Source organism: Dysidea avara, chromosome 1 (assembly GCF_963678975.1).
Source record: "Dysidea avara chromosome 1, odDysAvar1.4, whole genome shotgun sequence".
Taxonomy (NCBI): domain Eukaryota; kingdom Metazoa; phylum Porifera; class Demospongiae; order Dictyoceratida; family Dysideidae; genus Dysidea; species Dysidea avara.
Genome location: NC_089272.1, coordinates 13,761,778 through 13,785,350, shown reverse-complemented (window position 1 = coordinate 13,785,350; position 23,573 = coordinate 13,761,778). Strand labels below are relative to the sequence as shown.

Sequence of the window (23,573 nt, the reverse complement as noted above, 5' to 3'; positions counted from 1 at the left end):
AAAAAATGTATCTAGTTTCACATACTTCAAAATTTTTTCATATACTCATTATTTTCTGAAAGGAGATAGAAATGCCTAAAATTAGTAGCTGGGGTTTTGTAAATTTCTTTTTAGTTTTGTTTTATGACATCGTAAAGTCAGATTACTGATTTTTCTGTGAAATTTGTTGAAAACCACAATTTATAAAAGTACGCTCTGAGACACTGCAAATATGTATAACCACAAAAAAGCAAAAAAATATGAAATACTAATGAGCAAAGCAACACATGAAAAGATAAAAACATTATACAGTAGAATGTATCTAGTGGCATATAGAAAGAAATGCGTGGGTGAGGAAGTAAAATAAGTTTGGAGGTTTATGCCCGGTTGCACTATATTAGGGTTGGTGTACAAGTTCCTGGTCCTTTGCTGCAACAGGAGCTCTTGAAGGACAGCATTACAATAAAACTCATAATACTGATCTCACTCAGTGAACAAAATCTTACAGATTGTATTTGGGATTATGAGAATGACGGTATGTGCAACAATTTGTAACATAACAAATTGTGGTATATAACTGTGTACAGCTATTTGTAGTATATAACAGAAACACACATCCAGTAATTTACAACTGTGTGTATCATACACTATGATAGTAGTGTATAGTAGGGACCACAAAGGAGTAGGCATGGCCCACGAAATAACATCACCCAAAAACAGCCTCAATTATCCCTGACGATGATGAGGCAGCATTGGTTAGGTAAAACTAAGCCCAAATAAGCTTTCAGATCAACTCGAAACGATTTCAACAAGTTGCTATGGAAATTTAAAAATAATTTAGTTAACAGAATTTTCTAGTGACTGACTGACTGATGCCTTCAGACAAGCGTGACTCGATAATGGCTAAGACTATGAGCTTGATTTTTTCACTGTTTGACATCGCTTCAGTCCAACAGGTGCCTTTTGGCATACCACAGTATGTACAATGTATGCTTCATGGACTTACCAGTGTCCTCCTTTGTGTCCCAACAGTCCCATTCATCTTTGCTGACATCAAAAGTGTCGATTTGATGATAGCATGTGATGGCTTCCCTTCGTAACAGAAATCGTCCATATTTTTTTGTCATAGTGGCTATTTTGTAGCAGAGGTGCTCTTCAAACAGTTCTTGATTCGTACTGCTGTGTAATGGATTGAACATAGCCGACAACAAAGCATACTGGATACTTCACTTTTCAGACGATAATTGATATAACTAAGGCACGTGAAACCATTTCTTTCAGTATGCGTCTCGTGGATTGCAGAGGTGCCCTTCAAACAGTTCTTGATTCGAAATGCTGCGTAATGGGTTGAGCATAGCTGACAACAAATACTTCACTTTTCAGACGATAATTAGGGTGCACAGCACCATTTCAGATGTGCTTTACATGGGTTCACTAGTCATAATAATTATTTACAAAAAAAAGTTAACAAACAATACACAGAAAAATTTGGAATTTTCAACTAGAGTAGGGACCATAGTACATCGATAAAAAGTACTGAAACAAGCTGGAGTAGTGTACAATATTAAATCACAGTAATACAATAAGAAATGCTATATCCTACTGTATCCTGAGCACAGTAGGGATATAACACTTCTTACTGTTTTACTGTGATTTAATATTGTGCACTACTCCAGCTTGTTTCAGTACTTTTTATCGACGTACTAAGGTCCCTACTCTAACTTAGATTAGTTGAAAATTCCAAATTTTTTGGTGTATTTATTTCAAAGGTTGCAATGGAGGACGTACATCTAATGCATTCCAATATGTTAAAGATCATGGTATCCAATCTGAAAATACTTATAACTATGAAGGATATGTAAGAGAATTACACTGTAGTATGTATTGATCAGTTAATTATGCATTCATGTATAATTATAGGTAACAAGTTGTAAATTTGACCCATCTAAAGTTGCTGCCAGTTGTACTGGTTATATTCAAGTCAATTCTGGTGATGAAAACAAGAATTGGACCAATTTCTACTGGCTTCAATGCCTCTGGTACTGCATTGATGATAATAATAAATATCACTTAGTCAACTACTCACTATCCTTCAACAGTTCTACCGTTCTGGGGTGTACAGTGGATCACCTCACTGCGGAACATCATATTATGACTTAAATCATTTTATGTTTATTGTTAGCTATGGAAACATTGGTGGTCAAAATGCTTACATTGTTAAGAACAAGTACTTGCATGTAGCATCACAACATGATTTTAATCTTTTTTTTTTTAGTTGGGGTGCAGGTTGGGGTGTTCAGGGCTACGTTTATGTTCTGAGAGGACAAAATACCTGTGGCATTGCTACCGATGCCATTTATCCAACTGTCTAATAAAGACTCCTTGTTCACTTTAGACTGGACTTTAGTTACAATGTATGTAGACTAGTGTTATAATACTTGTATGTATTATTCATAGACTGTAATTTTGTTGGTAAAATAAACATGTAATCTCAATTCTCGATATCCAATGATGTGTTACTAAATTATCTGGAGTTTCTTGAATGTAACGCTATAGACTTGACAGTAGACACATTAAGACTCTTCCTTAAGGTACATTTTCTCATACCATATAATGGGTATTTTTCAAATGGCTAAATTTTCGAAAAATGTCAACTTGCAAACATTTCAAATAAATATTTTCGAAAATGTCACGATGTGTGGTGCACCACCTTCCTAAATTGAGATGTACCGCACCATGTTACTCCAACCGTTGTTTGCTATTGCTACTAAGTGGAGCTCTTCCATCATGATGCTTTCTGTGTGATAGATTTGGGCACATCATGTGTAGGTGAGGTGATCTGGACCCATGAAGAGAAGCTTTTCATGTGGAAATTATTATGATCTCATCCACTCACCGCCAAAACCGTAATCTGCTGCCTACTAGCTAGAAACTATAGTCAACATACTGTGGGCAGAGAAACATAAAAAAGGCTACTGATTGCATCGTATACCGTATGGTATGGTGGTACTGGTAGCCTTGTGTGGCCACTGGCCAGATTGCTTTTTCTCAAGCATGGTAGCTTCTCGTATTAGCTTTGTACGTAGTTAAAAGGGATCACTGATGTGGCTGTATTACGTTATTATTTGTGTAACGGAGCTAGATAACTAATTGCAAAAATGACTTATGCCCACTGAGCTACTCAGCTTTATTTTGTAACTAGCTAGCTATTTTCAAAAGTTTTAATTTCAAACAGTTGGCAGTTTTTGAAATTTTCATAAATAAATCCATTTGAAAATTACCCATTATATGGTATAAGATATTTCTATTATGATTTTTAATGCAGCATTTTGGGGGAAATCATTTTGCTCTGTGGGATCCCTATACACTCGTACTGTAATAATCAGCCCAACAGAGCAATAATTGTATTACAGGTATACTTAATGCAAATAAAGGTGTTGGGAGGAGTTTGGCCTATAGTGATCATAAAATAAATAGCTACCACCTTTGTGATTACTAAACACATTTTTTGGCTTATCCAAACTTCTCTTTAACTAGGCTCCTTCAAAAAAACACTGACTTCATATATAGTGAACTCTTGCAAAAACAGGGTCCTATGGAACGCCCCATATTAAAATAATATGTTATCTATGGCATCTGCATCCTGTTTGACTTGCACAGAATTGTATATCTTATATCAGGTAGCTTGTGTATGTTTTCATTAGTGAAGTCTATAGATGCTAAGCTAGGTTTCCAACAAGTTAATCAGGTTGGTGAACTTTTTCAAATACACATAAACTAAACATATTTCAAAAGTAGGAATTACATGGCAACTAGTAACTATACTTTAAAAGTATGCAATTTTTGCACTAGCACTTAAGTAAATGATTGTAACCATTTTAGTGGTGACATCCGTGAGTGACATCACTAGCTTAATGTGGTTCTTGCTGGTCACGTGATCAGTTTATTTTGCGCCTCGGTCCGTCGCTTCCAGCCTTACTTGATCTCGTACTTGATAGTGAAATACAGGTGAACAACTACTATTTGTACACGCGTGCGTCTATGGAGGCATACATAGGAGAGAGCGCCTTGTGGCACTCTGGTGTGTGACGGTGAGTGTGTATACATACTGAGATGATAATAGTATAGTGTGTATGTATATATAGTGTGTTCGCGTAGTGCAGTCTTAGTCTGGCCCCCTTGTGGTCACTAATAGTGCAGTGTGTTTGTTCTCTCCATCAGGGTTCAGTACACGCGCAAAATGTGCCCTTAGGCTGATAATTGCTGTGTGCATGGTTGAGTACAACAGAAAGAACTAGTAGCGATTGTGTAGTGAAATGCATTAGAAAGTAATTCAGCTTAGATTGTATTAGAGATTGTAGTTTTGTGCGCATCCTAATTAAGCCCCATCAGGTTGCTGTTCGGCTAAAATATATTTAATTACTAGCTTACTTTCCTTAAGGCCACACCAAGTCAAACCTTAGTTTCTGGTCACCCGCCCGCATGGTAAACCTGAAACCCTAGTTTATGAGGACTATTATTAATATTACAGGTGCTTAGGTGCACGTGACCCAGCAAGACATTTATTTTTTACTGCAAAAGATCGATATACTCTAATAGAGCATTCAGGGATTCCAATAGAGCAGTCACACTACTCTTAACTCTAATATTAGGTATATATTAGGTATATATGCCACACTAATAAAATGTTTCTAACTATAGCTAGTTTTGTCCTTGATTATATAGCTGTTCAGATTATAACTGTTACTAATGCTTCTGTAACCAAAGTAATTTCAGTAGCATTAACTACTAGTCCATGCAGATGGGCCATAGCTTTAACTTTATAATTCAAATGTATATAGTCCTCTAATGATTAGTCTAATTCCTTATCACTGAACACTACAGGGGTATGGAAGCCGGCAACATTCGGTGAGCTTAAACTTAAACTTTTCCATAACTAAAATTAGATTGGCAAGTAGAAACCCTTATAGTTTAAACATTCCCAGATGATCACTAAAAAACAGTAGTCTGGAGCACTCAATGACTCAAAACTTTGACAGTTACTTTTCTCAAGGTTACTGAATAGAAGGCTGGAAACACATAGCTAGTGGGCTAAGACTTTACATTTGAATGAAGAATTTCTGATGTGAAAATAGAAGTTAAATTTCATTGTGTATCATTATCATTTGAACAACTTAGCTATAAGTCATAGTAATACTTTCCTGACATAGCTAATGAGACATTTATTTCACTTGGAAAGCATAAGTAGCTACATGAGCAAAACATTTCCTATAGTATACTCTAAATAAATAAATAAATATATACTTAAATGCTATACATCAGTGTATAGCTAGCCATGATCCATCAACAACTTTCCTAGTGCATTTTTTGCCGAAGCACAACTACTTATGTTGTTGGTTAAGTATAAAATCAACATGAATTTGCTAAATTGAGCAAATAATAATACCATACAGTATATTGTCACAGTAGAGTCTATAGTCCTGAAGTCCTGATCATCCGCCCGCCCGCATCCATTTGTAGGCTTGGGAGTGACCAGAAACTAAGGTATGACTTGGAGTGGCCTAACAGCTTAGGCATCCATGGCTGCAGGTTCGAGGATGGCTGCAGGTTCAAGGCTGCCCAGGTCCAGTCATGGATTTTTTCTTCTTTCTCCTATTTTTCAAACATACTTAGTGAAGTTAACATGAACATCTTTAGTGGGACCATGTGTCCCACAAGCCTTTGTAAGGCCTTCTGGTATACAGGCTCTGCCTTTACCAAGTACTTTAATCATAATACGTAAGTTCGAGGATGGCTGTTATCTTTAACTCCTGTTACTTGTACAACACAACTATAATAAATTTGTGCGTGGTTACTTGTATGTATCAATTGAGTACAATTAACAGAAAGAACTAGACTAGCGGTTTTGTAGCGATTGTGTAGTGAAATGTATTGCAAATGTAGTTAGATTGTATTAGAGTAACTTTATGCGCATCCTACCGCCAGATTGCTGTTTGATTACCGTGATTCATCCTTATTTACAGTAAAAATGGTTTACTCTAAGAATTGACTTGTCCAGTCCAGGAAATCATATTCCTCCTGCGTTCACCTGCTCACACCATAAGCCTCTGTATTGAATAACTTTCTGTTATATGTTTTTTGGCAGTGATTCTAATCTGTCTAGACAAACCATTTCTACCTGTTTGTGAGTAATTAGTCACTATCTAATGACTACATTTTTACCACAGGAAGCAGGTTGGCAACACAGTCCCTACTTGATATTGATGTTGATGAAGATGATGTAGAAGCTGGAGGATGGGGGGATGATGAGGAGATTGATATTGATGAGGGTATGGTTTTGTGCGCGCGCGCGTGTGTGTGTGTGTGTGTGTGTGTTGGGAGTATAGTGTGTACTGTATGTAAAGTGATAGTAGTCAGTTGTGTAGTATTATAAATACACAACACAACACATACACACACACACACACACACACACACACACTCACACACACACACACACACACACACACACACACACACACACACACACACACACACACACACACACACACACACACACACACACACACACACACACACACACAATGGCAATAACTAGACATTGTATATGTTGGTATGTAGCTGATGATGTAATCCCGGGAGAGGAAGATGCAGCTGAGGATGGTGGTGGATGGGATGTGGGAGATGATCTTGAGCTACCAACTGATCTGGTTAGTTATTATTATACTACTAATTCCCAAGTGCTTGTAGTTCATAAGTGTGTTATATGTCAGCTTCTGGTCTTTATTCATACTTAATTAAGCACATGCACACAAGAATACTCACTTTGACATGATCTCTCTCTTACAGGAAGTCGATGTTACTGCAACTTCTGGTGGTGAAGGTTACTTCGTACCCCCAACCAATGGCATATCACAACAACAGGTAAACAATGTGTGTATTCACATCTGTGTCTAGTGTGTATCTGTGTTGTGCAGTGTTTGTTTTTGTGTACACTGTTACATGTATATACCAACGTTGAAACCGGGTCACTACTGCTGACCCGGATGACCCACTGACCCGGATGTGACCCGGATTAACCCAGATTAATTAAAGCCGAGATGTGTTTCGGCTAGTCTTGAGCGAGCGAACGAGTCTACATTTTGAGCGTTCGATTCGTGTTGAGTAAATATTGCAACTTCAGCCTATCTGTAGGTTGAAGACCAAAAAAAAAAAAAAAAAAAGGTCTTCACCTACTGACAATAGCTACCCTCGCGTATGTTGGTAATGCGATAAGTGGGCACGGTTCACGAAAGAGCTACACGATAGCGTTTAGAAGTTTCCACGTCGTCAAACGAACAATTTCGTTTCTCACGTGATCCAATCCGGGTCAGACCCGGATAAATTGTAAACCAGGTCAGACTCGGATGACCCGGAGAAAATGTGACCCGGATGACCCGGATGACCCGACCCGGTTTCAACGCTGGTATATACCCTTGGCTGTTTGTAATATGTTTAGTACCATATGAAACTGTTGTACATTTTCTTTCCTTGAAAAGACATTTTGTCAAGTTTTTTCCATATATTATATTGTACTCTTATTACATTGGGACTTTGTTGTTTAAAATATTTGTTGTTTATTGTTGCACAAACAGGTATGGGTAAACAACTCACAGCTACCGGTGGATCATGTTCTAGCTGGATCATTTGAGTCAGCAATGAGAGTAAGTGGAGTACCTGTAATACATCTTCATGTTTGAAAAATCAGTTAGTGGTGATCTTTGTATACAAATGTAATGACTTGTTTAGGACAGATTTTTGTCATGTCTAATTCTTGCGAGATATATGTAGTTAAAATTTGATATAATTATTGTGATGTAAATAGGATCGTCATCCAAAATGATTATTCTACTGTTATACGTCATGTCGATATTATATTCATTTCACCATAGCTATTACAAGATCAACTAGGGGTGGTGGAGTTTGAGCCATACCGGCCATTGTTCATGAGCACCTATGCTCGATCACGATCAGCCATTGTAGCTCTACCAGCTACTCCTTGTCTGTTTGAGAGCCCTAACAGAAACTGGTAATGTATTTGTGTGTGTGTACATGTATGTGTGTGTGGTGTGTGTGTTAAATGTAGTGGTAGTTACTGCCTAGGTATTCGTTTAGGAAATAACTGGGGGGAGGGGTACAAAATAAGGGTAAGTAAGGGGTAAAAATCCATGTGCTTACCATGGGGACAGAGGGCATGTTGCTCCCCACCCCAAGGAATTTTAGAACCTCTCAGATTGTTTCTGGTCATATACCTGAGAATGACCAGAAGTAGAACTGTGAAACTGGACAAAAATATCATAACTGGTTTCTGGGCAGATCATCATAACTGCTGGTTATCCAGTTCACTTAACTTAATTCTATAATTTTTATGCTAGACTTAATTTTTAAAATTTGTAGAATAGGCAACAAGTCATTACACATAAAATTTTATCCTACAACAAGTGTGATATCAATGTTGAAGAATGAAAATAATAGTGTTGCATATTTTCAAATTTACTGATACCAATTATTTGTCTATGCTTGAAATTATGCTGGCATAATTGTTGCGTTCCTACTTGTAACCAAACTTTTCGCAGACAAACAAGCCAAAACTGTTACAAAATGGTTACAACAAATAAAAGGTTTTACCACTGACTGCTACATTCAACACTTTCTTTACTGTGACATGATTATTACCATCTTTACTGATTGATTGTAAGTTTCACAACTCTAACTATTCAGTTTGTTATTGTTCCTATAGCATTCTCAGGTATAGTTCTCAGCTACTGTACTTGCCAGAATTTATTTTCATCCAGTATTAAAATTATTGTTAATCTAAGTCCTCATTATTTATGGGGGGCAGGAGCTTGTTAAGGGGAGGGCAAACACCCACTGCCCCCTGAATAAAGCCATGAGTGCATATGCCCCGTGATTTACTTGCGAACCTGGTATGTTATGTAAAATACACACATGTGTGAGTTTACAGAATAGAGTGAATTAGTATGTTGTTGCTGTAGTGAGAGTGTGTGGTTTGGTTGTCATAGGCAAGAAACTGGTGCTCGTAATGGTCTACCTGCAGTTGGACTGAAGCTATCACATCTCGTAGAGAAATTACAGGTAACATTGCATAAGAAATCAATTATTGACCATGTTACGTACCCTTCTAAAATTCTCACAACTGGGAGATAAAATTTTTAACGTTTTACCACCAAGTAATAACCACAACCTTCATCTACTTACCAATTCTTGCAAGGAACTTTAGGGAGATGTGTGTTCACACAATATGAGCACTCATGGTGACACTAGGTGGGGTGCCTTAATTTTTATAGCACTACACATTGTTTAAAAGTCTGTTCACTGAGCTACTTGGAGAAGGTTAAAGGGGCCATGTGCTCAGATTGTTTACATCATTAAGCTGTTCCAGTTTATGATGTAATTATAACAAAACACATCATTATTAGTGAACACCTGTGCCTGGTGCTATTTTACGCTCGAGGTTATGCTGGTCTTGTAAAATTATAAGACAAGTGAGCTAGCTTATAATGTTTCCTGAACTGTCTAACATCGTAACAAAGGTGATACATTGTAGTAGAGGGAGTGGTAATTCTGTTTGAGATGAAGCATTTCATTTTGTTGCAATGACACTGCTGTTACAACTGGCCTGGTTGTGATACCTGAACACAAGTTGTTGTGTAGCATTAATTATTCCTCAAATGCTTGTTTATGCCTTTTACAGCAGTAGACTGTTATTCTCAGCTGGTTTTTAATAGTGTTCTCCCACATAACTACTGGTGCTGATGTCAGTATACGAAATAAATGTTGTGTAACTGTTGCATAAAATTCATAATTTCACTGCCAGTAAAATTATTCAACAGCTTCTTCATAACCTCTTAAATAAACACTGTAACTACGGTGCCTTACTTGTTATGAAGCAATGAATGACAGCAAGTTGCGTCTCCATGTTTCAAATTCTAGCCACGTGTTTAATTTCGATTGTGGGTTTATTCACATAAGTCGTATATGGCCTGATAGAAAATTTAATGGTGAATTGAATGGAACTTGCTGCAAGGTGATAGGAGCAACCATCATCGAGTTATGGACCATTTTATAAAGATATGTATAGTGTTTGTGTATTTCCTTACCGTAAAGTTACGTACATGGCTAGTTTTGACCTCACCGTTTATTGTGGTCATCTCAAAAGCTAAGATATTCTATAACTGCTGTGATATAACTATAACAAATATGGAGGTATCATTTTATCCTTGTTACATCACAAGTATAATGATGTAAATTGCGTAGCCATAGGACAAACACTTCGTAAGTTACAGCACATTGTGCAAGGCACGCGTATTTATGTTTAAATCCAGTCTTTGGGTTTAAGGGATAAGAAGCTATCTCACACTGAGGGAGTGCTATAAGGAATCATTTATCATTGCTTGACATCAATTGTCGGCCGGTCAGTAACCTCCGTACATCTATTACCGGTTGATTTCAGTAATCTCTCATGCCACTCGGGTGCTTTTAAAATCTTTATTCTGCCAACTTCTCAAAATAATCTTTGACATCTATTTGTAATTACACCAAAATTCTTATGCGCAAAACTAGAAATACAGTAAAATGAAATTTCAATACATTGAATGAAAGCATTTAATAAATTACATTTAACAAAGAGGACACAGTTTTGTAGCATCACTGTCCATGTTATCTTCATGGATCCATCTACCACAACTGCATCTAAGCCACTCCTTTCTGTTTCCACGTCATCACTGAACAAGTCAAAACATGTCTATTTCTGTTAGACCACCAGACAGTTCACACAGCTAAACAATCAATGCTTGATAGACATGGCATTCAATTATGTGATTTACAAAAAGAATGATCGGATTGTTAATCTCCAACACTCCTCGATCTCAGTCAGCAAGTTCAGCAACTTCGGTTAAGGATCGAAGCTTCACAAACACTTTGGTTGTGAATATGTTAGCTATCATTTTTTCTAGATCATATAGCCAATATCCTTTCTGACCATAGTCAATTATTACACCTTCCTTGGGGTCTAGCTTGAGCCTTTCAACTTTAGGCACATCGGCATATGCACTGCAGCCAAAAATGCGAAGGGAACTTTGATACCACACCACCCTTCATAAAGGGTACAGTATTCCGCTTAATGATTTTTTGAACAATGATTTCTTAGATCAACACATGTTGACAGTGCCTCTGCCCAGAACCTGTGAGGCAACCCTAGAGTCTGCTAACATGGTATGTACACGCTTGATGAGCATTTAATTAAGCCTGTCAGCAGTACCATTCAGCTGGGGTGTGTGAGGTGTTGTCAGCTCTTTTTTGATTCCTTCTTGGGTAAGATACGCAACAAATTCACCAGAGGTGTATTCACCTTCATTATCACAACGTAGGGCCTTAACCTTCCTTCCAGTTGATTTCTCAGCATTTATTGATGATCACACACTGCACATATGGGTATATATTTAAACACAAAGCAGTTTAGAAAATGGAGAGCTCTTGTTGCTACAAAGTACCCACCTCCTCCCAGGGATCGGGTTCCTATTCTGTCACATACATCACTGTGTACCAGCTCCAGTAGGTGGTTGGCCCTAATGACAGACAAATGAGACAATGGCTTTTTCCTTCAACACAACATTCACAAAAGCCAAACTTTTTTTCCCATCAACATCTATTCCTTCCACCATTTTATTTCTTGCATTCCTTGAGTCCTCAAGTAGTCAAGTCTTGCCTTACAACTAACCTGTGGGCAGGCTTGATGTACACCAGAAGTGTGAAATCAAGGATACCAAGTCTACTCTTTTGGCTGTTGGGTGCAGAGAAGGGAGTTTGTACTACACTGATTATAATTATGTGGTCACTTTGCCTTTCTTGGATGCTGAAGTCACACTGAACAGGTTGTATGTCTGATCAAGTACAAGAAGTACATCATGCAGTGTATATGCTTTTGATTTACCAACACAACACTTCTTTGGTTTATTGACTGCAAGTCCAAGCACAACATTTAGTGGTGTTTGAAGGCTTGATAATGACTGAACAGCATCTCATGTTGCATGTGGCTCCTGAGTCTAGCGTCCATCTGTCATGAGCATTACATTCAGATGAGGGCATGCTGCACTACCAACCAGTGCTGTTGCTGTCATCACTGATGTCATATTCAGTTATAGTTACCTTCATCTTGGTATTTTTTCTTGACCTGTACTGACCCTTTAACTTTGCAAGTTCCTCACAATCTTTCTTGGCTTATTGCAAAAATGACACCTTAACGTCCTTTTGAAATTGGCTGCGAGTGCTTCTTCCTGACTTTGCTGGCCAGCTTGATCTGCTCTTCATTTTAGTTTCTTCATGTAACAACCTCTCCCTCACAGCAGCCAATGAAGGCACTTCAGCACTTGTTTTTAATGCAGTTACAAGCTACTCTTATATTTTGGGACAGCCAAACTGAACCCATTTTCAAAACGATGAGAACTTAGTTCTTCTGATTCTGAAAACTGTCAAAACATTATTGCTGAATACATCTTGACCTTCCTCCTGCTCATCAACATCTAAAGTACACATACAAATGGGAGTCCAAAAAACACAGAATAACGGAATAAGTGGAAATTACATTCTTAACATTTTACTACTATTTATACCCTCTACAGTATTTATACAAAACTCACCTCGTAACAATTCCACCGAGAATGCAATCGCAATGGCAGACAACACAAAGGCGATCCTCAGAGTGAACTTTAAATAGAATGAGCACAAAACTAACCACTCCAGAATAATCTAACTAAGCTAAACTACTTTCTAATACACTGTACTACACAATTGCTACAAAACTATAAGTTCTTTCTCCTACACTTGCTTATACCAGTCATCACACACGAGTAACTGCCCGAATTTATTAGAGTAAAATGATGGGAGCTAAACACAGCACTTAACCCCTTTGAATTTATATCACAGTTGTTTGGTGATGGATAATTCACAAAGTTGAGGAAGGTTAGCTAAAGTAGATTATTTCAGAGTAGATTTCTTAGGGATGGAGTGTTTTTTCACTAATTAATTCAGGCAGTTACTCATGTGCGACAGTTGGTATAAGCGAGTATAGCAGAAAGAGCTTATAGTGTTGTAGCGATTGTGTAGCAAAATGTATTAGAAAGTAGTTTAGCTTAGATGGAGTGGTTAGTTTTGTGCTCATTCTATTTAAAGATTGCCCTGAGGATTGCCTTTGTGTTGTCTGCCATTGCAATTGCATTCTCGGTGGAATTGTTACGAGGTGAGTATTGTATAAATACTGTAGAGGATATAAATAGTAGTAAAATGTTAAGAATGCAATTTTCGCTTATTCCGTTATTCCGTATTCTGTGTTTTTTGGACTCCCCATATAAACTGAGCTACTATTAATACTATACGTATCACTGCATCATTGTCTTGGCTGTATAAAGCAAAATTCTTGTGTCGGGATCTGAAATTGAGGCATTAAAATTAATGATTAATACAGATGTACACACCTTCAGTCACATTGTCATTTCCTTGAATGCATTGCCTTGACCTTCAGAAACAACATCTGAAATAATAGAGTCAACATGTTAGAATTATTGACCATCAAAATGGTAATGAACATGCCATCACATCCTCACCTCCTTGGCTGCCTGTTAGACGTAACAGAAACACTTACACATGATATGGAATATTGGTTAAAAGGATAAACAGCTGTTTTTTCTGCAGCCAGACACAACATTTACTGGTGTAATAGCATTCAGCCACTCATTTTGAAATACAAAGTTGAAGTTTATGATGATTGTCCCAGGATTTGTAGAGTAAACCTTATGGCATTCCTGTCTCCAATAATCCTTCAGTGGCTTAAATAGACTGCAATCTAGGGGCTGGTGCTCATGGGTTGTATGAAGGAGCAGATGAAATATCGTCACTTTGTGTGGTCTCTAGTAAACTTCAGTGGCATCAAATCTGAGTGGGTGCCGTGACCATATAACATTAACAACAGGGGGAGCGTGCAACTACATGCACTAAAAGATGCTTTTCAAGTCAATCCAGCCCTTTTCACTGTACACATAGTTGGTCCCACTCACTTCATTCCTACACCACAAGTGATTCAATTTTTTGTAGTAAAAATTACAAAATGATGTAAGCACTGTCCAGTGACACTTACACAGCCAATCACCATTATCTGCTGCTTTTTCCCAGGTGTTTGATAATGGAACTTCTTTTGCCCTTTCTTTGAAGCAATCTTTAGCGGACAAGGTTCTAGTGGCATACCAGTATCATCCATGTTGTAAATTGCTTCTGGGTGATTCCAAAACCCTCTGTCATCAAAATATGTTCTTTAACTTGTCAAAGTGATTATACATGCTTTCTTAACTTTCAGCATTTGTCCTAATTGCAGCAGTGGAATTGCCCGGCATGAACTCAAAGATGAGCTCCCCTTTAGAAACCTCTACCACTCATGAGTAACCCTGGAAGCTATCAAGGATACATTTGCTTTTAGCACCACATATAGATATAATAAATTTCCACAAGTTTTGCCATAGCCAATATTTGCTGCATCAATTAAATGCCCTGCCAGCTTTTCTTCCTCTACTGCAGATAATTATAGGTTTAGTCCCATGTACAACTCTCCCACTCAGTATATCCTTAAGAGTAGAATAAGGTATGCCGTGCTTCTGAGAAGCTGTATTAGGGTTGAGGTGACACATCCTGCATTTGCTGGTCTGTCCACTGTTTCCACACCGATTTGGGATTGTTCTGTGGTGGACTTGGCATTGTAGTGCCATTTGAATGCCATCTAAATGCCTTTTTCTTGTATGGCATGCCACACAATGAACCTACAGCAAAAAAAGACGATTACACGTTTAGCAAATACAGCAGATATTAGCTAATAAACCATTTAACAACAAACCTTTTCATGTTCTGCCAAGGATAGAGTACAGTAGCTTCTAGATGATTTTAAATAGGCAAAACAATATAAGTATTATTGCCAGATGTTGAGCGAAATACAGAGCCGATAAATAGACGTCAGTTGATATTTGATTGCTTACATTAGCTGTATGCATGTGGATTCATACATGTGTGTTATTATTCTCTGTGTGTGTTGGAACATGTGTTGTGTTTAGTACACCACACTACACATGCTATAAGTGTCATTTATCACTTGATCGACAATAGGCAGCCTACCAGTCCACCACAACAGGCAAATTCCAAGATGCAGTCCACAAGTTCCAGTCACTGCTACTCAGTATTACACTATTGATGGTGGATAACAAACAAGAAATTGCTGAGGTTTATACACCTCCACTACATGTGCACATCGTCCCACAGGCTCTGTGTATTTGTTAGTGTTGTGCTTCCTATATAATATATTGTCAGTTGGCCGTGTATGTTGTATTAAAGTGTTACATTGATTATAGGCACAGCAATTGATGTCAATATGCCGAGAGTATGTGGTGGAACTCAGTATGGAAATCACCAGGAAGGATCTTCCTAAGGTAACTATCACCTGAAGTATCTATAGTGTGTGTGTGTAATGGTGTGTAACGGTGTGTGTGTGTAATTGTGTGCCACAGCATGTGATGTGTTTATGCTGCATTACATTTGCACAATGCTCACTCGCAAAATACCTGTAGTATTAGTTGTGTTGTTCACTTAGGGTAATTTGAACCTCTCTTATCTGGGCGGTCTGGTACATACTACTGTCCATAACTCAGAAATGTCCATAGCATGCTGCTATTAAGTTAAAATGGCTAACTTAAATACAAGTCATGTTGTTGTTGCTATCAGTTAGTGGTATGCAGTTCAGTTGGGGATGGTATATTTAGCGGAATGGCGGAAACGGCGAAATTGGCGGAAACAGCAGATTCATAGCTTACAGATTATGGACAGCCTTAGAACACTCATCACCACCTAGCTGCTCACTGTTACACATATAAAAACAGCTACATAGAACTCACCACGATTAAAGCACATGGTCTATGTATCACTGATCTTGCAGCTTAACATTATCTGTAGAAATCAATTCTCAGAGTGTAGTCATATCTCAACCATCACACCCCATATAATATTTTGAAGCACATGTTACCAGAAGCTCCTTCAAGGGGGACGGTTATAATTGAAAATCTGTAAAAGCCACCTCAAGAAAATAGAGTATGGCCACCTAAAACTAAGTCTGACAATTCAACACCAGTTAAAGAATATTCTAGAATGCTCTTATCATGTGTTTGGTAACTAGCTATAAGGCACTTCTAGTAACATGCACTTTAAAATATGGGGTGTTAATTGGAAGGTGATGATCAGTAAATCATTAAATTAACTGATGAGGCTCGAGATATGACTAAAGTCTAAGAATTGATTGCCACAAATGATAGAAGACAGAAAATCAACACTACAAATACTATGCACTTCAATTGTGGTGAGTTCTATGTAGCTGTTCTATGTAGCTGTTCTGTGTAGCTGTTCTATGTAGCTGTTCTGTGTAGCTGTTCTGTGTAGCTGTTCTATGTAGCTGTTCTATGTAGCTGTTCTATGTAGCTGTTCTATGTAGCTGTTCTATGTAGCTGTTCTATGTAGCTGTTCTATGTATCTGTTCTATGTAGCTGTTCTATGTAGCTGTTCTATGTAGCTGTTCTATGTATCTGTTCTATGTAGCTGTTCTATGTAGCTGTTCTATGTAACTGTTCTATGTAGTTGTTCTATGTAGCTGTTCTATGTAGCTGTTCTATGTAGCTGTTCTATGTAGCTGTTCTATGTAGCTGTTCTGTGTAGCTGTTCTATGTAGCTGTTCTATGTAGCTGTTCTATGTAGCTGTTCTATGTAGCTGTTCTGTGTAGCTGTTCTGTGTAGCTGTTCTATGTAGCTGTTCTATGTAGCTGTTCTATGTATCTGTTCTATGTAGCTGTTCTATGTAGCTGTTCTATGTATCTGTTCTATGTAGCTGTTCTATGTAGCTGTTCTATGTAACTGTTCTATGTAGTTGTTCTATGTAGCTGTTCTATGTAGCTGTTCTGTCACAGAACAGCTACATAGAACAGCTACACAGAACTTCTGTGTAGCTGTTCTATGTAGCTGTTCTATGTAACTGTTCTATGTAACTGTTCTATGTAGTTGTTCTATGTAGCTGTTCTATGTAGCTGTTCTGTCACAGAACAGCTACATAGAACAGCTACATAGAACAGCTACATAGAACAGCTACACAGAACTTCTGTGTAGCTGTTCTATGTAGCTGTTCTATGTAGCTGTTCTATGTAGCTGTTCTATGTAACTGTTCTATGTAGTTGTTCTATGTAGCTGTTCTATGTAGCTGTTCTATGTAGCTGTTCTATGTAGCTGTTCTATGTAGCTGTTCTATGTAGTTGTTCTGTGTAGCTGTTCTATGTAGCTGTTCTATGTAGCTGTTCTATGTAGCTGTTCTATGTAGCTGTTCTATGTAGCTGTTCTCTGTAGCTGTAGCTGTTCTCTGTAGCTGTTCTGTGTAGCTGTTCTATGTAGCTATTCTATGTAGCTGTTCTATGTAGCTGTTCTATGTAGCTGCTCTATGTAGCTGTTCTATGTAGTTGTTCTATGTAGCTGTTCTATGTAGCTGTTCTATGTAGCTGTTCTATGTAGCTGTTCTATGTAGTTGTTCTATGTAGCTGTTCTATGTAGTTGTTCTATGTAGCTGTTCTATGTAGCTGTTCTATGTAGCTGTTCTATGTAGTTGTTCTGTGTAGCTGTTCTATGTAGCTGTTCTATGTAGCTGTTCTATGTAGTTGTTCTGTGTAGCTGTTCTATGTAGCTATTCTATGTAGCTGTTCTATGTAGCTGTTCTATGTAGTTGTTCTATGTAGCTGTTCTATGTAGTTGTTCTATGTAGCTGTTCTATGTAGCTGTTCTATGTAGCTGTTCTATGTAGCTGTTCTATGTAGCTGTTCTATGTAGCTGTTCTATGTAGTTGTTCTATGTAGTTGTTCTATGTAGCTGTTCTATGTAGCTGTTCTCTGTAGCTGTAGCTGTTCTCTGTAGCTGTTCTGTGTAGCTGTTCTATGTAGCTATTCTATGTAGCTGTTCTATGTAGCTGTTCTATGTAGCTGTTCTATGTAGCTGTTCTATGTAGTTGTTCTATGTAGCTGTTCTATGTAGCTGTTCTATGTAGCTGTTCTATGTAGCTGTTCTATGTAGTTGTTCTATGTAGCTGTTCTATGTAGCTGTTCTATGTAGTTGTTCTATGTAGCTGTTCTATGTAGCTGTTCTATGTAGCTGTTCTATGTAGCTGTTCTATGTAGCTGTTCTATGTAGCTGTTCTATGTAGCTGTTCTATGTAGTTGTTCTATGTAGCTGTTCTATGTAGCTGTTCTATGTAGCTGTTCTATGTAGTTGTTCTATGTAGCTGTTCTATGTAGCTGTTCTATGTAGCTGTTCTATATGTAACAGTGAGGAACTAACTGGTAGTGGATGTTCTAAGACTGTCAATAATCTGTAAACGATTCTACTGTTTCTGCTGTTTCTGCCATTCCGCTGTTTCTGCCATTCCGTTGTTTCTGCCATTCTGCTAAATATACCATCCTGTTTAGTGGGCAGAAGGGGAGTCATTACAGAGCATTCATGGTCACTCCCCTGGGCTGTAAAAATCCATATCACCTAGCAACCAAGTGGTAGTTATTAGTAGTAGACTAAACAAGCCACCAAACAGTCCCATAAACAGCAACCTTTAGGCTCCCTCCTTGTGTTTTCATCTAAACCAAACTCCATTATGGTCAATAAACTACAAGCTACATGACCAATTTGGGCTGTTGGGATAATGGAGGTGCCTGGATAATAGAGGCCCAGATAAGGGAGGTTGCACTGTATATCTGCTGTTTTTATATGTATCTTATTCTCAACAGATGGCAGCTTATTTCACACATTGTGACTTACAACCAGTACATCTCATTCTCACACTACGAACTGCCCTCAATTTATTCTATAAGGTGCACACCACACATAACTGTTGCTATAATTACATACACATGTGGTTAACAGCTCAAGAATTTCAAAACAGCAGCATCATTTGCTAGGAGGCTACTAGAACTGGGACCGAAACCAGAAGTTTCAGCACAGGTAAGAAAGACCATGAACACGTCTAGTAATAGTTTCATGACCGACTACCTCTGAAAGGAAGCTTACTGTACATTGAGACTATATTACTTGAACCAATTAACTTTTATAGTGATGTGTATGCAACTCCATTATTTTCACACACAGACTAGGAAGATTCTACAAGCTTGTGACAAGAACCTCACTGATACTCACAAGTTACAATATGATGAGCATAATCCCTTCACCGTATGTGCATCCACCTACAAGCCACTCTACCGGTAAGTAGTCTAGCCAAGACTTCATAACATTTTGTATGGAGTAAAGTATCTAACTGCCTAAAAGAGCCTGTACAAACACACAGTGTTAAATTCACCTTTGATCCTCTAATGATAATAGAGAACTCCATGTTGTTTAGTGATTAGGTCCATCTTTATTCTGAGAACAGCTTATTTAAGGTGTTACTTAACTCAGTGTGTTTGCTGGGTGTACTTAAAGTAGGATACTCTCCCTCATAAAAACTTTGTAATCCCCTTACTATTTTATTATTATCCTCCCACAGTGGCAAGGCACAGGAGAAGTGTCCATTATGTCAGGCCAGCTATGTTCCCGACTATAAAGGAAATGTCTGCAAAGTGTGCATGGTAAGTGATAGTGCAATAACTATTTCTGTAGGTGACAAAGCAACTTTAGAATTGCATAAATTCAAACTTCAGTGACATATTGGCATATGTAGTTAAATGTTGTAGACCTTGTAGTTGATTGTTGTGTAGTCCGTAGATGCTTGTACGTGGCACAAACCAGGTAAAGTAATAAGCAATTAATTAAACCAGGCATTCACTATGCTAACAATTCACCAAATTTCATTTTGCCTACAATGCTATTTTGTTTTATTAGCCAAAGTTCCTTCCATACAGTACTCTCTGTATCTGCAGTTATGTGAATTATTGGGCAATTACGTAATATACAAAACAAAAAAACCATCACTGTATGCTGTTAGTGATACAATGTATGACTACTCTTACAAATACAGTGATGGACTTCGGTGTCTAGATATTGAAAACCGGCTAGCATAACCAGAGGACAAATCGCAAGAATTTTTCGTGATGCATTCAGTATCTCACATCAATTTGGTCAGATAAACACTAAAAATGATGTCTGATGTATGAGGCACTTTATTCTACCCATATTTGAAAATACCAGATATTATTACCAGTGTACAATATAACGGTCGGCCATCAGCCATTTTCCGACCAAGTGATGCTGTTGACCAATCAATGTAGCTGTTGGTCAGCCATTTGTGCCGATCAAATTTTCACAACTGTAATTCTTTATTATTAGTCTTTAGAACATGTATTACTATAGTTATTATTATTATCGTATCGTTACCTTTCCTTAATACCGAAGCTATTTAATCGCTGCATGAAGTCTTGATCCGTCGAAGCACGACTCAAGAGCACTGCACCTCATGCTTATCCCCAATTATCAATTGTGGGTTACAGTCGATGTTGTGAAGAAGCGATCACTACACTGACTACACGAGTACCGGGCACTTTCCAGGAGAAGAAAAGAAAGTAATATTTGCGAAGTGGAGGTACGATATTAAGTATAAGATGGCCATTTCATGGTTAGAATGTGTAGAGAATGTACTGGCTGGAGAGAGTGGAATGAAAGGTAGGTGGTAACTGTTCTGCACACGGCAGGTTCGAGAGTAAGCTTTGATCTATTGTAATTCACAAGAGAAATAGCTAGTTGGATAGTTATAATTCAATCTGTGTTGACTCAACACCACTTGTAACAAAGCATTTAGCCAAGCTAAGTCTACAAACTGGCTGTACAATACATTGATTCATAGTTTTTTTTGTAAAATATGTATGCAGCAATACAAATTGTGTACATGTATTACTAATAAACACAATTAATTCTCTGTAAAATGAATGTGCATAAAGTTCAGTGATAAGTAGCTGAAAGTGGTCTCAGATTCAATTTCAGAGTGATCCTTTTTCAAAAATTTCCTAGGGGGCATGCCCCCAGACCCCCCTAGAAGGCTTGTGCTTCGCACTGCAGGGTGTGCTTTGCACACCAGGATAGTACACCTCTATCTTATGGCCATACAATTTCAGAAATGGCCAATCAAATTTACTTTTGATTGGCCATTCTGTCCTAGCAATAATTTTCCCTTATATTGTACAACAATAACAAATGGTTGTTTTAACTTTAAAAATTTAAGATTATACCCTCTGGAATAGTGAATATTTGTCTGGACTCCAGGGTTTGAGGTTGCCACATGCACTACCAAGCTCAATATAGCTTGATGACACTGGCAGTACTCTAGCTTGATAGCCCAGTAGCACTTCAGTACTAGTGATGGCACTAGAGACTGTTTGGTTCCATCAGCAGCAAGTTCTTCACAGGTAAATATTTGGAAAGGAGAAAATGTAGCAAAGTCACATAAAGTTCGTTGGCGCTAAAATTTCCCTCCATACGGAACACTTCAGCACTTTGATCCTACCACACAGAGTGTAGTATATGTACATTCTTTGATTTAGTCTGACACTGTCGGGGAATTTTGAAATTCCAATTTCATGCTCTGAGCTGAATAAAGGCCTACATCTGATTCTAATGAGTATTGTGTTTGCATGAAGTGTCATTGTGTTCATATTCATTTGAAACTTGACTTAACTGTCACCTCTTTAATAAGACCATCTTCATATTACAGTGCTCCCTCGATTATCCGAACCTCTATCATCCAAGTACTTAGTTATCCAATCAGTAGAAATGACTGTTCTATTAGAGTATTTGAACAGGGCTCTGTATACAAATGAATGGGCTTTGATTATCTGAACATGTCTTGGTCCCAAGGGGGTCAGATAATCGAGGGAGCACTGTTTTGTTTCTTATACACTATTGATGAGGGTGGCTCTTGTCATATCAACACCTACATACGTACATGTTATAATGTCACTGTTTGTTCTCCTACAGGTGGCAGAAGTTGGTAGGGATGCAATCAGCCTTCGCATTAGTCCAATTCAGTTTCGCTAAAACTGTTTAACAAGTTTATCTTTGTACTAGTCAAATGAATTGTATGAATTTTGTTTGCCTTTTCCTTTACAGGCAAATATACTACACTATTATACACTGGTAATAAGGAGCATAGGGTATATGCAAGTGTGAGGGTTCGAGGGGCACTAACCTATAACTAGATACATAAGGTCAAGTGTACCAGCAAAATTGCACAATATGTTATCCAACAGAATCATGAGTATGAAATTATACTAATTTCCAGGTCAGTATATATTCAATGTACTATTAGGAAGTTTTAAGTCTCAAGTGTTTGGACTAAGCAATGGCTTGGGCTAAGCAATGGCTTGAGTAGTATATCAATTTGTCCACGTAAGGATACAATTATACTTCAGATAATATTTTCCTACCACACTGTGCTAAACATACTGTTTAATTTATTCACACAAGATTTTATTGTGATATGGAAAATTTTCACACCACTGAAATACACAACTAAATTAAACATACATAGTACAGAGAGTTTTTTGATTAATCTCAGCCCTGAGTTGCTACAAAAACAAGTGGCATTATGTAATTGAGACCAATACATACAAAGACACTACACACACCTGTGGTTATCCTTTGAGCAACAGTACTATGATGATGCCAACCAGTACAACGATGATAGCCGCTAACACATAGACTGCTTGAGAGGACTGATCTGTAGAGGAAAAACAATTATCACTTGATGTTTGCCATCATATGTTACCAGTATGAGGACTTGTGAAACATTTTAAAAGATGAGAAATACTTGGAGGGGGGGGAGAGAGGTTGTATTTAGTTAATGCACTTTTGTCTCAATAGTTTGTTTGAAAAAGTAAAAGCTGTTTCACTCGTAGATTTTATAACCAGGTCTGTATATTCTCTTAGCATCTCTGCCTGACGGGTGCAAGGAATCAAATTGGTACATCATGGAAATTTGATATTATACATACAGCAGGGGCAGATCCAGACTTATGGAAAGGGGGGTCAAAAATGAACTGAGGCAATACATTGTCTCTAGTTTGATAAGGTGAGACCAAAAAAAAAAAAGGTCACAGCCAGCTGGCAATAGTTGCCCACCTCACCAACCATGCATTTATAGCTGATAAAGTACATAAAAAATCCTTAAATAGCTCACTACACACTGTTCTAATACTGTGACTGCTCTATTAGAGTATCTCGATCTTGGTATACTTAAACACTGTGAAAAAGGTGGGATATAAGATGGTATTTCCAGTGGCTTATTGAATACAAATAAGCCTTAATATAAACCCTGTATTATACTCATGTTATACTTTAGTATAATGCATACTATACTATTACATATATGGTTTCAGCTTATTTACCACATTACTTAAAATAGCTTATATCAAATATAATGCCCACACTATACCATCACATATATGGTTTCAGTATGTTTAACACATTAACTAAAGCCTTACATGTGATTGTTAGTATACTACAGG

General features: G+C 37.7%; 2 protein-coding genes across 3 annotated transcripts in view; one reads left to right on the top strand and one right to left on the bottom strand.

Annotated features, from left to right (window-relative positions):
- Positions 1-321: 321 nt before the first annotated feature.
- On the top strand, positions 322-22,222 carry LOC136259128 (coatomer subunit alpha-like). The gene is made up of 19 exons (XM_066052594.1): positions 322-329; positions 381-514; positions 1,749-1,837; positions 1,900-2,093; positions 2,162-2,206; positions 2,255-2,265; positions 6,207-6,308; positions 6,601-6,689; positions 6,829-6,903; positions 7,614-7,682; positions 7,911-8,047; positions 9,042-9,114; positions 15,184-15,297; positions 15,426-15,503; positions 18,873-18,956; positions 19,009-19,086; positions 19,231-19,343; positions 19,625-19,706; positions 22,045-22,222. The coding sequence occupies exons 1-19, from the start codon at positions 322-324 to the stop codon at positions 22,102-22,104; spliced, it is 1,635 nt and encodes a 544-aa protein (XP_065908666.1). The 3' UTR covers positions 22,105-22,222.
- A 274-nt stretch (positions 22,223-22,496) lies between these two features.
- LOC136257144 (uncharacterized) overlaps positions 22,497-23,573 on the bottom strand; it is a 34,656-nt gene continuing 33,579 nt past the window's right edge. For both annotated transcript variants that reach the window (XM_066050244.1, XM_066050245.1), the window contains exons 25-26: positions 22,695-22,786; positions 22,497-22,634 (exon numbers count right to left, since the gene is read on the bottom strand). In XM_066050244.1, the coding sequence (XP_065906316.1) occupies positions 22,701-22,786 (86 nt within the window). In that variant the 3' untranslated portion in view covers positions 22,497-22,634; positions 22,695-22,700. The remainder of the gene's footprint in view (positions 22,635-22,694; positions 22,787-23,573) is intronic.